Source organism: Pleurodeles waltl, chromosome 4_2 (assembly GCF_031143425.1).
Source record: "Pleurodeles waltl isolate 20211129_DDA chromosome 4_2, aPleWal1.hap1.20221129, whole genome shotgun sequence".
Taxonomy (NCBI): Eukaryota; Metazoa; Chordata; class Amphibia; order Caudata; family Salamandridae; genus Pleurodeles; species Pleurodeles waltl.
Window position 1 is genome coordinate 576,499,889 of NC_090443.1, and position 14,972 is coordinate 576,514,860.

Here is a 14,972-nt window from a genome sequence, read left to right on the forward strand (position 1 = left end):
TTGTTTTCTTTTACAGGTTGGACTTTGTTTGGTTCCTCAATAAAGTTTAGGAGGGATGTAGAGTCCAGCTGGACTCGTTCTAGTGTTTCTTCCAGCCACTCTGCTGAGGGCTTGTCTTACATGTGCACCCCACACCCACACAACACAGGCCTCACCAGTCAGGTGACCCTGCCAATAAAAGGGGCCGGGCGCACGTGCCTGAGGCCAGTTTGTAGTACCACCATACTGTGTCTGCTTGCTTTCATTCCAGAGCATGAGGACCTAGGGCCCCCATCCTACACTCGTAAATGTCTACATAAATAATGAGCTCAGCATCAAACCCAAAGGGGATTTTCATCCCACTAATGACAACATTTTGAATACATCAACTCCGAGTCTCACATTTAAAATGTTAGTCCTATAAATATATCTCATAGCCCCATGGAAACCCCTGAGTAAATGGTAAATAAAGTGACCACAGCTTTCCCCAATCGGGACACAATGAAAAGATCAGGGATAGTGAGAAAAGAAATGAGTGGTACACCTCTGACTTCCCACTCATGACGCATAAAAGCAGGGCCCTTGAAAGATGGATAAAACCTCAATGTCTTGCTCCATGATTTTAACTTTCTCATATCTGTGTCAATTATGCCAGTTCCTTCTCTAGATTGTTTGTAACTACATCACATTTCCTTGCCCTTACATCACTACCCCTAGAGAACACATTGCACATCCCTACATACCGTCCGGTCGAGTCCCGAACATGAGCTTGAATGCAAGGTCTTCCTAGAAATTACGTGCTTTTCCAATATTCAGAATTCATACATTTTCTACATTGATTTTACACCCACCAACATATCCAATGCAATATTCATTAATGTGTTCCTTCCTCCGCCTGCCCATCATCACAAACCTTGTCAACAACTCTTCTCTCCAGGTGATGTCCCATGCAAACTCAAACATTTAATCAGTACCCCTGTATTCAGAAAAAACACAAATTCTGATCTAGGGCTCCTCGTTACTATCTCGTCTCAGGCACCTCTGCATTGTAGCCAGGCAGCATGGGCCCTCTCTTATACCAACCAAGAAAACATGCAACCTAGGAGATCTGTTCTAGAATGAACATTCCTTCATACCCCAAGACAAAAATGACCCCTGAATGTACACTTCATCATCTTTGTCTGCTAATTAAAATTCTCGCTCTTCTCCTGTTTCCTTGTTTCTCACTGTGGTCATCTCATAACAGGTTAACTATAATGTCATCTGTGCAGGATTGCCAAAATGACACTGTTAACTTTGAAATTCCCAAGTCTATGCAACTCCATTTATCCCTAATATCAAATACCATCTTTGCCTATTACCTGCCCTTAAAAAACTTCACTGTTTGCCTATCAATATGAAAATCCAGTTCGAGGCACTTCATTTGGATTTCATGGGATGGCATGGCTATGTTCTAGAATATCTCACAAGGACTGTATAGTTCTAGCAACCCTCAAGAAATGTAATGTCCACAATCCATAACCATCTGGCCACTGAATAGTACAGATACTAACTGTTCAATGGCAGATCACTCCACAAACAGGGTTCTACTCTAGGAGGAGACTGTGTGCGAATAAGGTTTGAAAAAGACTGTACAAATTTATGCGTGAATATAAAACCTTCCTTATATTGTATGCCTATAGTTGAGATACCAGCATCTTCCATACACTGCTTTATCACTTTAATCTTGATAGATGGTCAAGTCAGGTTCTTCATTTCTACTGTATACTTAGGGGCCTATTGAACGATTTGTCCCATTGGAGATCTAAATATTTTGAAGCATATTAGCATCCAGTCTCACCTTTGTGATCATTAGACACACACTGATGACGTTTCCAGTTGTGTTGTACAGAGCCCAATGAATAAATAAATAAACAAATAAATAGCCACATAATTATGTAATCTAAAGGTTCTCAGAAATGTTCTTTGTTTAGGAGCACCTGGGGTGCACATGTTAGTGTTGCAAGATATTAACCATCTCTTGCAAATATAATTACATCTTATTCATGAAGTGAAATATCATTTTTAGATATTTTTGGTGTGCCTGCTTCAAAACGTGAGTTGTCATCTTTTCTCAGCTCAAATCTAAATGCAGTCTTGAAATTTAATATTCTTTATATTATATGTTTTAGGAATACATGGTTCTTCAGAAAACCTCTAAAGTAGATGTGGACTCTTGTGGAAAGAAATGCAAAGAAAAAATGATTAGTATGCTTTATGAAGCAAACACACCAAAGGAACATCCCAGGTACAGTTAAGACTTTAAACAATTAAAATATCAACAACGTTTGTGAATACATTTTTACTGGTATTAAGGTATATTTAATGATGTTGTCTTGTAATCCACAGATTTCTGGAATTTGAAGTCAAAGAATATTCAGCATTGAATGATCTGCAGAAAGAATTTGAAGCAGTAAAACTTGGACATATCTTTACAGATTTAGTGCTCACCCAGATTAGATGATTTATGTAGAAAATAACATACTCTCCCAGTTTCATCTGATTTTTAACTGAAACGTTGTTACGGCCATTAGGAAAGCAACACATTTGAATACTGCCATGGTTGAAAACTCGTCCAAGAATAGTTGATGCATGGAAGTATTGCAAGACAGAATCAATAAAACCCAAATCAAACGTAAACATGTCATTAACTGCAAAAAGTCATGATGCTTTAATATGTTATTTTGAAACACGGTTTACACCCTTTTGTAACCACCCTGTTCATTTTTCCCGGCTGGTGCGAGTGGTCAAATTGAATGCTGATGTAGTGGTTTCAAATACTAGGAAATTGGAACCTCAGATTCCAGACCTGTTCTAAGAACACACATCCCAACATACCCTTCACTCAAGGGTTTTATGGATTGCTCTAAAAGGAGACCTGCTGATTCCACACATTGTAAAGGATTATACTAAGAGAACTCCTGTAAATATGCAGTTACAAGAAAGTATTTTTTAACATCAAAAACCAAATTACTTTCCTGCAGCCTTAACCAAGAGGTTTTTGTGGATGATTAGTGTCTTGGAAGTCATATATTTAATTATGACTTCATAACACACCTCACTAATTTGTATCACAGTCTTTGGGTTTCCATGAGCATATAGCTCTGGTGACTGTACTGGGTAAGCTCCAACCTTAGCAATGTTTATCCCTCAGCATCAACCTTTTGAGGTCTGTGATTTTTAGTGTAATACTCAGTTCAGAACGTCTGGCTCTAAAACTGTGACAGTGCATGTTCTGCAAATCTGTGAGCTATATCCTCATGGCATTAAGGGTGACATTGACAGTGACAATTGACTGACGAACTTCTTAATTGCTGAACTTCGCTATTAATGCCTGATATTCTTATCTTATGGAATTGCATTTTCACATAACAATAAGTCAAGTCAAGTTTATTATGTTACAGAACTCCGACGGAGGTCCACATAAAATAGTACATAATTGTATTAAAAGAAGAAACAAAGATAGTTAACAAATTACACTTTGAAAAACAAGTTGATTAAGCTAATACAAAGTTAAAAAACACTTCAAATAGTTAAAACCTCTAGCACAAAACATTTCATTAGGCGGAATGAGTAAGGCTTGTAATAGGTTAGAAGCAGTACTGAAAGAAAAGGTAAGACAAAAAGTACGCAGCCACCTACGGCGATAGGGCAATAGGGCCGGGCAGATTAAAACAACATGTTTCAAGTCTTGAATGCCATTATGACAGAGATTACAAATAGCGGAGGAGCCAAACCATTTTACTTGTAATGTGTTTAGGGGGAGCTGCCCCTTTCGCAGCAGGAGCCAGAATCTTCTCACCCCATGAGGCAGGTTCCAAATAAGGTAAGGCTGTGTGACCCTTGGTCTTAAGAAATTTGATATTGTATGAAAGCTCTGCCTATGTGCACAAGCCAGGCTGTCCTGGCAGAAACTCACCGTCCAGGTTAAGTTCCTAAGTGTGGATTTAAGCTGTGCTGGAGAGAGAGTAAAGATTTATGAAGGATCTAATTGTAGATGATCCATGGCATATAAAAAATTCCTGCAGACGGTATATTTTACTTTATGACCAGCTAATATTTCTTTTTTAAGCAGTGACCGCAAATAATCGCTGCTGCACGTCATCAGATTAAGCATCTAGCTAATTACTGCAGCCAGGCCTTGAATAAAAGAGCTGTGCAGGCCCAACTCAAGTCTTAAGAATGGTGCTGAAAAGGCGGAATTTACAGTTAAAATGTTCCTTAAGACACGTCCCTCGAGTTTATCGAGAAAGATCCACTTTGATACCGCAATATGCTCTATAGCATACAATAGAGATGGAGGCATCTTCGCCCGATAAACTTCTAAGAGATGTTTAAAATGCCTTTTGCCTGTTACCCTCTATAAGGCATTCAGACTGTTAGCTTGAGATTGGGCCTTCCTTTTCTTATGCTCAATATGTTCTCTATCTTTAAGATTCCCACATACAATTTTACCCAAAAATAAGTAAGAGGTTACTCTTTCGAGGGGTAGAGCTCCCAAGGACCATCAAAAGTTGCTGTACTTGAGTCTTTTTATTCCTGTGAAAGCACAGAATTATACTTTTTGAGCAATTTATTTTTAAAAAGGGAGCTTCTGTGTATCGTTCGAGGGCTTGTAATCGGTTATTAAGGCGTTTGGGGTGAGATCTAAAATGATTATGTCATCTGCATAAAGTAGACAGCATAGTGATCCACCTCCTAATTTAGGGGCAAAGCCATCACATTGAGTTAAATGTGTGGGAAAATCTGAAGGACAAGGGAAAATAGTTATGGAGCCAACATACATCCTTGTTTTAGGCCGTTTTTGGTTGAAATTACATGAGATAGACCTTGTTCACCCCTAATAGGACTCTGCACCAAGTGGAGGAGTGCAGGGCTACCACAAGGTCAAAGAGGATGCCAGGCATGCCTAGTCTTAAGAGCTTCTTCCATAACAAGACCCGATCTACCTTGTCGAATGCTGTTGAGAAATCTATAAAGGCTGCATAGATCACTTCCCCCCGCAGAGAAACATATTTTTCATTAATTACTTGCAGAACAGAGTGAAGCCAGACTGCTCTAGAGGGATAATTTTATACCTTTCTGCTCAATCATTAATCTGTGACAGTAAAAATATGGTGAAGATTTTTCCAACCGCATCCAAAAGTGCTATCTGTCGATAATTCTTAGGGCAACTTAGATCCCCTTTTTTATACAAAGGAACAATGACGCTACCCTTCCAGGATTGAGGAACATTCCTGGCTTTGTAGCAATGTTGATACACCAGGAATAAAATCCTACACCAGGAGTATATATCTTGTTTTATTATATGTATTGGAATTTCATCTGGTCCCATCGAAGCTGAACAGCGCATACGTTTTATAGCAGCCTCAATTTCTCTTAAAGTGGGATATGAATACTAGGAATCGAGACTGGTTTGAGGAAAATCCACTGTAGTCCCATCAGAGGCATAAAGGTCAGATAGAAAAGTCGACCAGCTTAGTTTGCTGATAGATATTGGGAGGGGCCGGGTTCTTGTACCATACCCCTCTGCAATTTGGGACCAAAACTGCCTCATGTGGCCGGAAGAGGCTGCTTTTCTTACTGCAACCCAGAATCTATCTGTGGCATCCTTTTTTAGGCGCACTCTTAACCTCTTTCTCCTTCTTTTTCACATATGTTTTTCTCAAGTGATGATGTTCTCTTTTAATGAATTAATAAATTGAATAAAGATTGAACTAACGGATGATTTAGAATTGTAAGCAATAGGGAAATAAAATCGTTAACTCTTTCCTGAGTTGTGGTTATTCATGAGTAGATGATTTTGGGCAGTTTTCTTATAAAATGTTTCTTGATTATTGATGCCGATTATTGATCCAGTGGTCACTGCATGACTAGGATACTCCATGCAATTCAAAAGGTTCATCGGCCTGTACGCGTCCCCTTATAAGTTTACTTACTAAGGACCAGGCGTGCTAGCAGTTTTTGGTGACAGCTTGATGGTTAGTTTCCTTGGAGAACTAGTTGTGTGGTGATTATTGGTTATGGTAGTAGTTTAAGTTAGGGTTAGTTGTTCGTGTTTCATGAGGTTTGAATTTTGTTTTTCTGAAATGGCAATTGTAGCAAAGATGATGTCCCCTTAGGCCCCGAAGTGACTTTTCCAGATCCTGGATCCCGCTTGGAAAGTTGTGTATGTTCTCAGCGTGTTTTGAGAGAGTGTGAAAGTGGTAGGTTGCGCTTGCACAGGCTTAAAGCAAACTGCAGGTGATTTGTGATGTATGTGAGGTAAAGTAGGGAGTTTGTGTATTCCAGTTGAGGTTAGTAGTAGTGCGTACTCTTCAGTATGAGAGTAGGGAAGCATCGAACTTCACATGTGTGTGTCGCTTTGTGCTAAAAAATTATCCATGCGGTTGTTGGTGATGTACGGGCCCTGCGTGGTTTAAGACTCCGGAGCATATTGACAAGTGTAGGAGACACTTGGTTATATGTTGTAATCTATCTGGTTTAGTAGGCTGATCGGGCGTGGTCAACAAGTCGGTTTGTGAGATAGATGAGCAAAAATAAATTTTTCGACTGAGATTTGACGAGTCCTATGTGCTCCAGGACAGACCCATTGATTAGTTGAGAGTAAAATTTGTGGGTTGAATTTTGCTTGCGATTGTGGGGTACTGAGAAAGAGGAAGAGCTACATTAGCGAAAGGGACATTAGTGAAAATCCGTAAGCTTTCCGAAACGATTGTGTCCCTTCCTGTAGTAAACCAGCAGGTTTGTTTTAGTTATTGGTATTTGTTTAAAATGCTTGCAATAATTTGCATTAGTCGTGTGAATCGAAGTAGGAGGCCGAGCCGCAAGACTTTGTCAGCCGCTGTGTGTGAGTGTGACATCAGAGTGTGCCCCGCTGGGATAGGTTGGTTAGTGAGAAGAGTCACGAGCGATTGGCAGCCGTCCGTAAGAGGCAATTGGTTGAGAAAGCAGGTGAAAGGAATCTTGGGAGTAAAAGTCATTTAATTATTGAATCGAAGTAAGCAGAACAGACAAAATGAAGTTTTTCAAGGCATTCAGAAGTGCGATGAAAGATGATACTTACATTAAGGCATCAGTGGGGGCGCCAACCCCTCCGGAAAATTCTCCGGCTTATATTGTAATGGAGGAGCGAGGCGTAGCACTGTGTCTTTGGTTAAAGCAGTGGTGTAAGCTAACAAAGAAGCAAGGGTCCTTAGCATTTGCAGAGCATGGAACATTTAATTTGAGAATTTTGGATGACTTGCTAATGGCAATATATGAGATGAAGCCGTTACCGAGACCAGCACAGTTTGAAGCTTTAGCGGTTTGGGAGCTGGTGGCCAGACAGCAAAAAGAGATGAAGTTCAAGAAGAGGATGAAACGAGTAGAGAAATCCTTAGCTGAAGCTAGATGGGATTGGGAACAGAAAAGATGGAGAGCAGAGACGCTACAGGATGTTAAGTTGTTTCCTGCAATTACAGAAGAAGATGAGGCAGAGAAGGAAGATAGTGCTATAGAGGATGAGAGTGCAGGGAAAAAGAGGAAGTCTTATGTAGACGATGAAGATTCTGATGTTGAGGACCTCATCACGCAGTTGTTGAGGGATAGACATCCACCCTTTGCAACGTATTCAGGGGGCACAGTTACTAGTGCTGCTACAACTGCTCCAGCACAAGTATCAGGAACAGAGGGTGCAGGACAGACAGACAGTGGACAGATACCAAGGGTAGTACAGCGTACAAACAATGCGGGAACTACTTCTGTGGTCTAAGGGCAAATACATCCACCTTCAGTTCAGAGAATTTATCCAGATGTGCCAGTTCTTGAGACAGTTTCAATATAATGGTGCCAACGAAGCAAGTGCTCCCGAGACCAATGCTAGTTCAGACAGAGCCGACTCCAATGTTATTGCCTTCGGCACAGTCACAGGGTTTGCCGAAATTCACACCAGTGACAGGAACACAGTCAGATATTACACCAGTCATGAACCAGGCAATGGGGGTAACATTTCCACAAGGTGCAAGTGTCAGAGCAGCTCCAGATGCAATATCGCTACCAAATACTGTAGGTCCAGCGGTACCCTTATTTGCGCAAAAGAAATCAAGTACAGGGGAGCAGAAAGAGATGACACAGAGCCTTGTAAGAAGGGGAGCGAGTGATCCTGTGCAGATGATGTCATCCACAGGTCAGACTTTCAATGGATCTAGACCTTTAATGGATCTTAGTCCACTTGTAGTGCTTCCAGATGCAGCAAATGGCCCAAATACGAGTCAAAGTTTAAAACTTTTGATGCTGTGAGCTTCAGGTGCAGTGATGCAATAGGTATCAGTGCCATACACAAGTAACTTCTTGTTGCAGGGATTGTCAGCAAAGCAACTGAGTGAATGGTTAGATAGTCTAAATACACCACAGAATACATCCAAAGGCGAAGAGCAGATAAATCGTGTAAGGCTGAATATAGAAGCAACCAAATTAGTTAAGGGAACAATGGGTGTGAATAGATTGGAGTCCTACACTGAAGAAGAGCTGAGGTATTTGTGTCCAAAGATTACAAGAGAAGTGAGTAAAATACATCAGAAATTGGCAGAGTTAGCAGGGAAACATGATATTGAGATTGAGAAAACACAGCATTTGTAACACAGTTACAGATTACATTTTGGGGCAAAAGACTTCAAACACATGAGATCAGCAGGAATGAAATCTCATTTGAGGGAATTGCTTCAGAGTGCTCAGATTTGGGGAGCGTTAGAAAAGTGGGAAGGTAGATGGTCAAAGAAGAAGGATAAACGAAAGCGAAAGACCGTAGAAGGGTCAGAAGATGTTCAAAAAGAAAGAGAATCGGTAAAAATGCTTCCCATGAGAGAGATTCCAGGGTGTCAGATCGTTCATGTCCCATGGCACAGGAGTGATATATTGTCATTCACAAATGATTACCCAATATTGAGAGAGAGAAGCCAGTCGAGTGGTATCAGCAGACATACAGATTTGTGAAACTTTCCAACTGCTTATGGGAGGACTTAAACACATTATTGGAGATAGTGGTTCCAGCCGACTTGTGGGGTGAGTGTAAGAGAGCTGTAGATTTACCGACAAGTGAACCAGAAAGGGATAAAGTAACAGGTGCACCTTCACCTGAGGTAATGAAAAATTATTATAAGGTGATTGAGTTCCTGAAGACAAGAATTTCTCCCAAAAACATTGGCAGAGAATTGACAGAATGGTTCAGGAATCTAAAGAGTCGATACATACATATTATGAAAGATTATTAAAAGCATTCAAGGAGTACAGTGGCAAGGAAGCAATTGAGCCGAAAGACATGTTGCAATTTGAAGATGAAGGCATTCACTGATTTGAGAAAGAGTTTGTGCAGAGCTCCAGCATTGGGAATACCTGATTACACAAAGCCTTTCACTTTGTTTTGTCATGAATGTGATGCTTGTTTTTTGTCTGTTTTGACACAGGTCCATGGAGGTGCTTTTCGCCCAGTAGCTTATTTTTCATCTACCTTGGACCGGGTCGCAGCAGCTTTACCAGGTTGCCTGCACGCAGTAGCTGCAGTTGGTCAAAGTCTTTCCCAATGTGAGGGGGTAGTCCTGGGATACCCTTTGACGGTAATGGTACTACACTCTGTCGAAATTTTACTGACAAGGATGAAAACACAATAACTGACAGGAGCAAGACTGACAAGGTATGAGACAAGCATATTGGGTGCTCCAAATGTAACATTGAAGAGATGTACAGTGCTGAATCCAGCAACATTGCTTCCAAGTGAGACTGTTGAAATTGAAAAAGAAGAAGACATTGAGCATGATTGTCTTGAGGTAACTGAACTGTGTACAAAACCAAGATCTGATATTGGAGACACGCGTTTAGATGAAAATGATTAAATTGTCCTCGTTGATGGTTCGTGTCTTAGAGATGGAACAGGGACATTGAGAGCAGTATGCACAATTACAGCCATGTTAGAAGCTTCATGGCTTCCAGGTGTATATTCTGCACAAGTAGAAGAGCTAGTAGCTCTTACTAGAGCATGCTATGTTTTTGCAAAATAGATTGTTGAATCAGATTGCCCGACATTACCATGGCCAAGCACATATTGGGAGGTATGCCATGGTCAGATTGTTCAGAGTTGATTGGTTCAATCCGAAATTCAGACAAGCCGCAGAGGCAGTATATCATTGATGTGTAATTTGTCAGCAGCTAAATGTGGGAAAAGGGACAGTGGTGAATTTGAGCCACATTGGAAGAGCAGGAGGACCATTCAGCAGAATGCAGTTGGATTTCATTGAGATGCCTGCATGTGGTGGTTTGAAGTATGTGTTGGTGATTAGTCATTGGATTGAAGCATACCCCACACGAAGAAATGACAGTTTCAAAGTAGCAAAGCTGTTGCTAAGGGATTTAATATCATAATTCTGATTTCCAATCTCTTTAGAATCAGATAGGGGAACTCACTTCAGTAACAAAGTAATCAAACTCTTATGTGCAGCATTAAACATTGAGCAGAAGTTGCATTGCAGCTATCGCCCAGAAGCATCAAGACTAGTGGAACAAATGAATGGTACATTGAAATCAAGAATTGCCAAGATGTGTGCCACAACTAATCTAAAATAGCCAGATGCCTTACCTTTGGTATTGATGTCAATGTAAAATATACCTGACAGGATGACAGGACTGTCGCTCCATGAGCTCCTCATGGGAAGAGCACTGAGATTGCCAGCAATTCCAGCCAATGCAATTGTCAATTTTACAGATTATTTGGTGTTGGATTACTGCAAAGGTCTGGCTGATGTTGTTCGCTCTTTCTCTTAGCAGGTGCAGGCTGTTATCCTGCCACCCATCCATGACCCAGGTCACAATCTGAAAGCTGGAGATTGGGTTGTTAGCAAAAAGCACGTTCGAAAGACCTGTTTGGAACCGCGTTAGAAAGGTCCATACCAGATAGTGCTCACACCTATGACAGCTGTGAAGTGTGCAGGACTGCCGAACCGGATACATGCAAACCATACAGAGAGGGTGGTGAGTCCGTAAGAGCATGAAGAAGTGTTGTTGAGAGCACCAACAGTAGTGAAACAAGTGTCTGTAAATTAGTCAGAACAAGAGCAAGCTGAACATGAAGTTGATCCTGAGCTTGTGGAGTATGGGTCAGTCACCCCTGTAAGAGACGAGAGGGAAGAATTACAGGACGGTGAGCAAGAGTCTAGCTCAACGGATACAGCAGGAGAACCGAGCACAGCACGGGTTCTCCCAGAAGCAGGCGGTGCTGAAAAACAAACAGAGCAAATGCCAGATCAAGAGGATGAAAGAGTTGAGACGGATCAAAGTCAAAAAGATCCAACTCCTCCTGAGATCGTTGCAGGTCCATCAAGAGAGAGCACCATGGAGAAAGAAAAAGAAAAGAGTCCAATCCTGAGGAGAATATTGACAGAAGGAACAAGAAAAGGAGATAATTGGCCTGAATCGTGAATTGGGAAAAAGAAGGAATTAGTTACAAATGAAACAATAGAGGAAGAAGTGGATACTACAAGAAAGCAATAACTGAGTGAAGGAGAATTAGGAGGAGAACGAAGGTTGAAAAGAAAGAGAGTAGCAAGTCGAAGATACGCCTGTCCCGACTGGGCACATGCAGCAACAAGTGAATGGAAAAACGAGTTTATGTCCTTTTGCTTTGCTAGAGAATTTATGAATCAGTACTTTGATGCAACCTGAAGGCGATCAATACACTGAGTTGTTGAGCTAATCTAAAGTAAAGCTGAAAAGAGACTGTTGAAATAAAACCAGAAAAGACATTGATAACCTGATATGACAATTGAAACCCGGATGTGACAAGCTGCTAAGTGATTTTTGACGAAGGAGAAAGGGTTCCTACGTGTGAAACTGAACTGTGAGAAGAAATAATGTATATATTAAGAGTTGCTTCTACTTTCTGATTCTTTACAGACCATGGCTGAGTTAAATAACCGCGTTAGGAATATTAGAGATTGTAGGTATTTGAGTATTGGAGTAGCAAATTTGTGTGGAATAATGTTTATAATAATGATAGTGAGAATGTCTGTTCATGAAACGAAGGAGGCTACTATTGCTTCTATTCCTGAGACTACTGCACTAACAGCTTTAGAAAGGTTTAAGTTAGATGAGAAATACTTGCATGACTATACTAATGCTCAAGGAAAGCTTTCTTCTAATGTGTTCTATCGATTGTTGAGTGAGTATGTTGAAACAATGGATGCAAGGAATTGTCTTGTGTGTACGCAAATTCCTTCCTCTGTGGAAGAAGGTAACGTACCATAGCCTGCCACTAACCTATGGCATAAGTTGTAGTCTGCTATTAACGAGATTCTATATCAAGAGTATTTTCAGTATTTTTATTCTAATTATGACATGGTGTTTTCTTTTGTTCCTATTATGAGATATTTGAGTAAGGTAGCTAAGGAGCATGATATATAGTATTAGTTAGAGGTTTCTTTGAACCGACATTGATGTTTGGTACCGCATACGCCAGTGGTTCCCAAACTGGGAGCCGCTGCTCCCTGGTGCGCCATGGAAACTAGCCAGGGGCGCCGCACACAGTTTGGGAACCATTTAGCTATTTCCAGTTCGGACACAATAAAACTACAGCCAGTGGCGCCCCTGGCTAGTTTTGATGGCGCACCAGGGAGCTGCGGCTCCCAGTTTGGGAACCACTGGCGTACGCTCATAAAAATAATCTAACCTGCTTACTAACCCTGTTAGAAAAGAGCTTTATAGGGCATACTGATGACAGGAGAAATGCATTGAAGGAGAAGCTAGAGAAAGGGTTAGAGAAGAGAACTTATAAGAATGATTATGCTTACACTGCTATTAAAACACAATGGCAATTAGCCTTAAACGCACTACATGTAGGGAAGCTTTGTATATATAGGCCGAAATCATGCACTGACACTTTATTTGTGGAAACGAGTGAATATAGGCATGTGTTTTTGTTTCAGAGTAAATGGACTTTTATGCTAAATGGTCAGGACCCAGCAATTCATGGGATCTACTATATTTGTGGACTTAATGCTTATTACCATCTTCCTAGAGGATGGTATGGGACATGCTATTTGGGGATAGTTTTCCCTAAAATGTATCAGATAGATGATCTAAAGAAATTTCCGAAAGTGACTGCATTATATCATGAGCGACCGAGGAGGGAAACCTCTTCTGCAATTGTGGGAGACATTTTTGGTGCAATAATTCCTTCTGTAGGAGTTATTTTGAATGCAATCAAGATACGAAAGTTGTCTACTATTGTGGATAACATGCTGACAAACTTTACAGGGGCAATACTCCTGATAGATACTGAATTAGCTGTGGATAGAGCTAAGACGCTTCAAAATAGGCTTGATTTAGACATACTTTTAGCAAAGCACGGCAGAGTCTGCAGAATGATTAATGCTAGGCATTGTTGCTCATATATACCCAATAGTGATAAGGAGATAAGAGACTTACTTACTAATGTAACTAATTCAAGCAAGGATTTGAAGGAATTGAAGGAACCAGGGGCTTGGGAAAAGGTTGGAAATGGATTTGCTTCAGTAGGTAATTGGTTTAGTCAAATTTGGAATGGGGTACTATGGAATATTAATTAATTGTGATTGTTTTTATACTAGGATTATTTTGTATATGTAAATTATGGCAAAAGATGAAATTATATAAAGTATAAAAATGATCAGAGGAGGGAAGAACAACCCAGGAGAATAATTCATAGAGAAAACTCAAGAAGAAAGCAAAGTACATCAGAAACAGAATTGTAGAGTGATGATAAGGGAAGGTGTGATGACGTATTTAGTCATCAGAGGAGGGACTGTTGAAGCAGATATGCTGATTAAGAAAATTATTAATAATATATATGTAATTATTAATGAGAAAATGTATAGAGAAATTAATCATAGAGAAATAATGTGCACGTTTGAAAATGTGCCCTCGGGGAGTGATAACCATGTGTATTAAAATGACTAAAATTGTATGAAATAATGAAAATGTATGAGAAAAATGTAATAATATGTCATAATGAGATGTATAACATATGTTTTGCATTAATTTGTAGTATTGAATTAGCTGGACTAAAGGCCTAGTTCCACTGGGCCTCGCACACTTGAAGCATGAAATACTGAACGCTTTGCAAAGGACTGGAAGCTGCTATAGTTAACCTTGACCCGCTTGCAGTTCAAGTTACTTAGCTAGAATTTTCTGCAATGTACCAGCGGACAGGAGATGATGAAGACAATTTGATACAATTATGTGTAGAGCAGGCTAAATGTACTTTCCCAGAACTTGAACTATAGAGGCACTGACTGAAGAAGGATATGCAACATTTTCGATACCTGATGAGCCTGATGATGAGGACATCGCATGAAGAACCAATCTACGTCTTGGGAGCGAATAAATATGAAAATTTGTAGATTTGGTATACAAAACTATAGGTTAAAGTCATATCTGCCGACTGACTGACCAATTAGCAATTAGGGGGATGGACTGGGAGACCCTAATAAAAAGTCGTGACAAGGGGCTAAGAGGGAGAGTTGCGGGAGAGAATTGATGACATCAGGAGACGGTGTCCGAGGTGCTGATATTGGGCTCATATTGCTTCAGCCTGATTCCCTAGCTGACCAATTGATGACCTGAAGGCGAAGACTGACTTATTGCTGATCCATCCATAGAGCTAGATTTTTTCAAATTGATGTTTTATCAATATTGTTTTCGCATGAAGACCCACATGCTGATGCTAATCTGGGTTGGGTAGGCTAAGGGTGACATTGACAGTGACAATTGACTTGAATTTAATTGCTGAACTTCGCTATTAATGCCTGATAATCTTAGCTTAGGGAATTGCATTTTCACATATGTTTTCCTCAAGTGATGATGTTCACTTTTAATGAATTAATAAATTGAATAAAGATTGAACTAATGGATGATTTAGAATTGTAAGCAATAAGGAAATAAAATCATTA

The 14,972-nt window shown here is 40.3% G+C and overlaps 1 protein-coding gene across 2 annotated transcripts in view; it reads left to right on the forward strand.

Annotated features, from left to right (window-relative positions):
* Positions 1-2,658, forward strand: part of RWDD3 (RWD domain containing 3) — a 194,994-nt gene extending 192,336 nt beyond the window's left edge. For both annotated transcript variants that reach the window (XM_069232133.1, XM_069232132.1), the window contains 2 exons: positions 2,151-2,266; positions 2,368-2,658. In XM_069232133.1, coding sequence (XP_069088234.1) covers positions 2,151-2,266; positions 2,368-2,482 — 231 coding nt within the window. In that variant the 3' untranslated portion in view covers positions 2,483-2,658. The remainder of the gene's footprint in view (positions 1-2,150; positions 2,267-2,367) is intronic.
* The last annotated feature ends 12,314 nt before the right edge of the window (positions 2,659-14,972 follow it).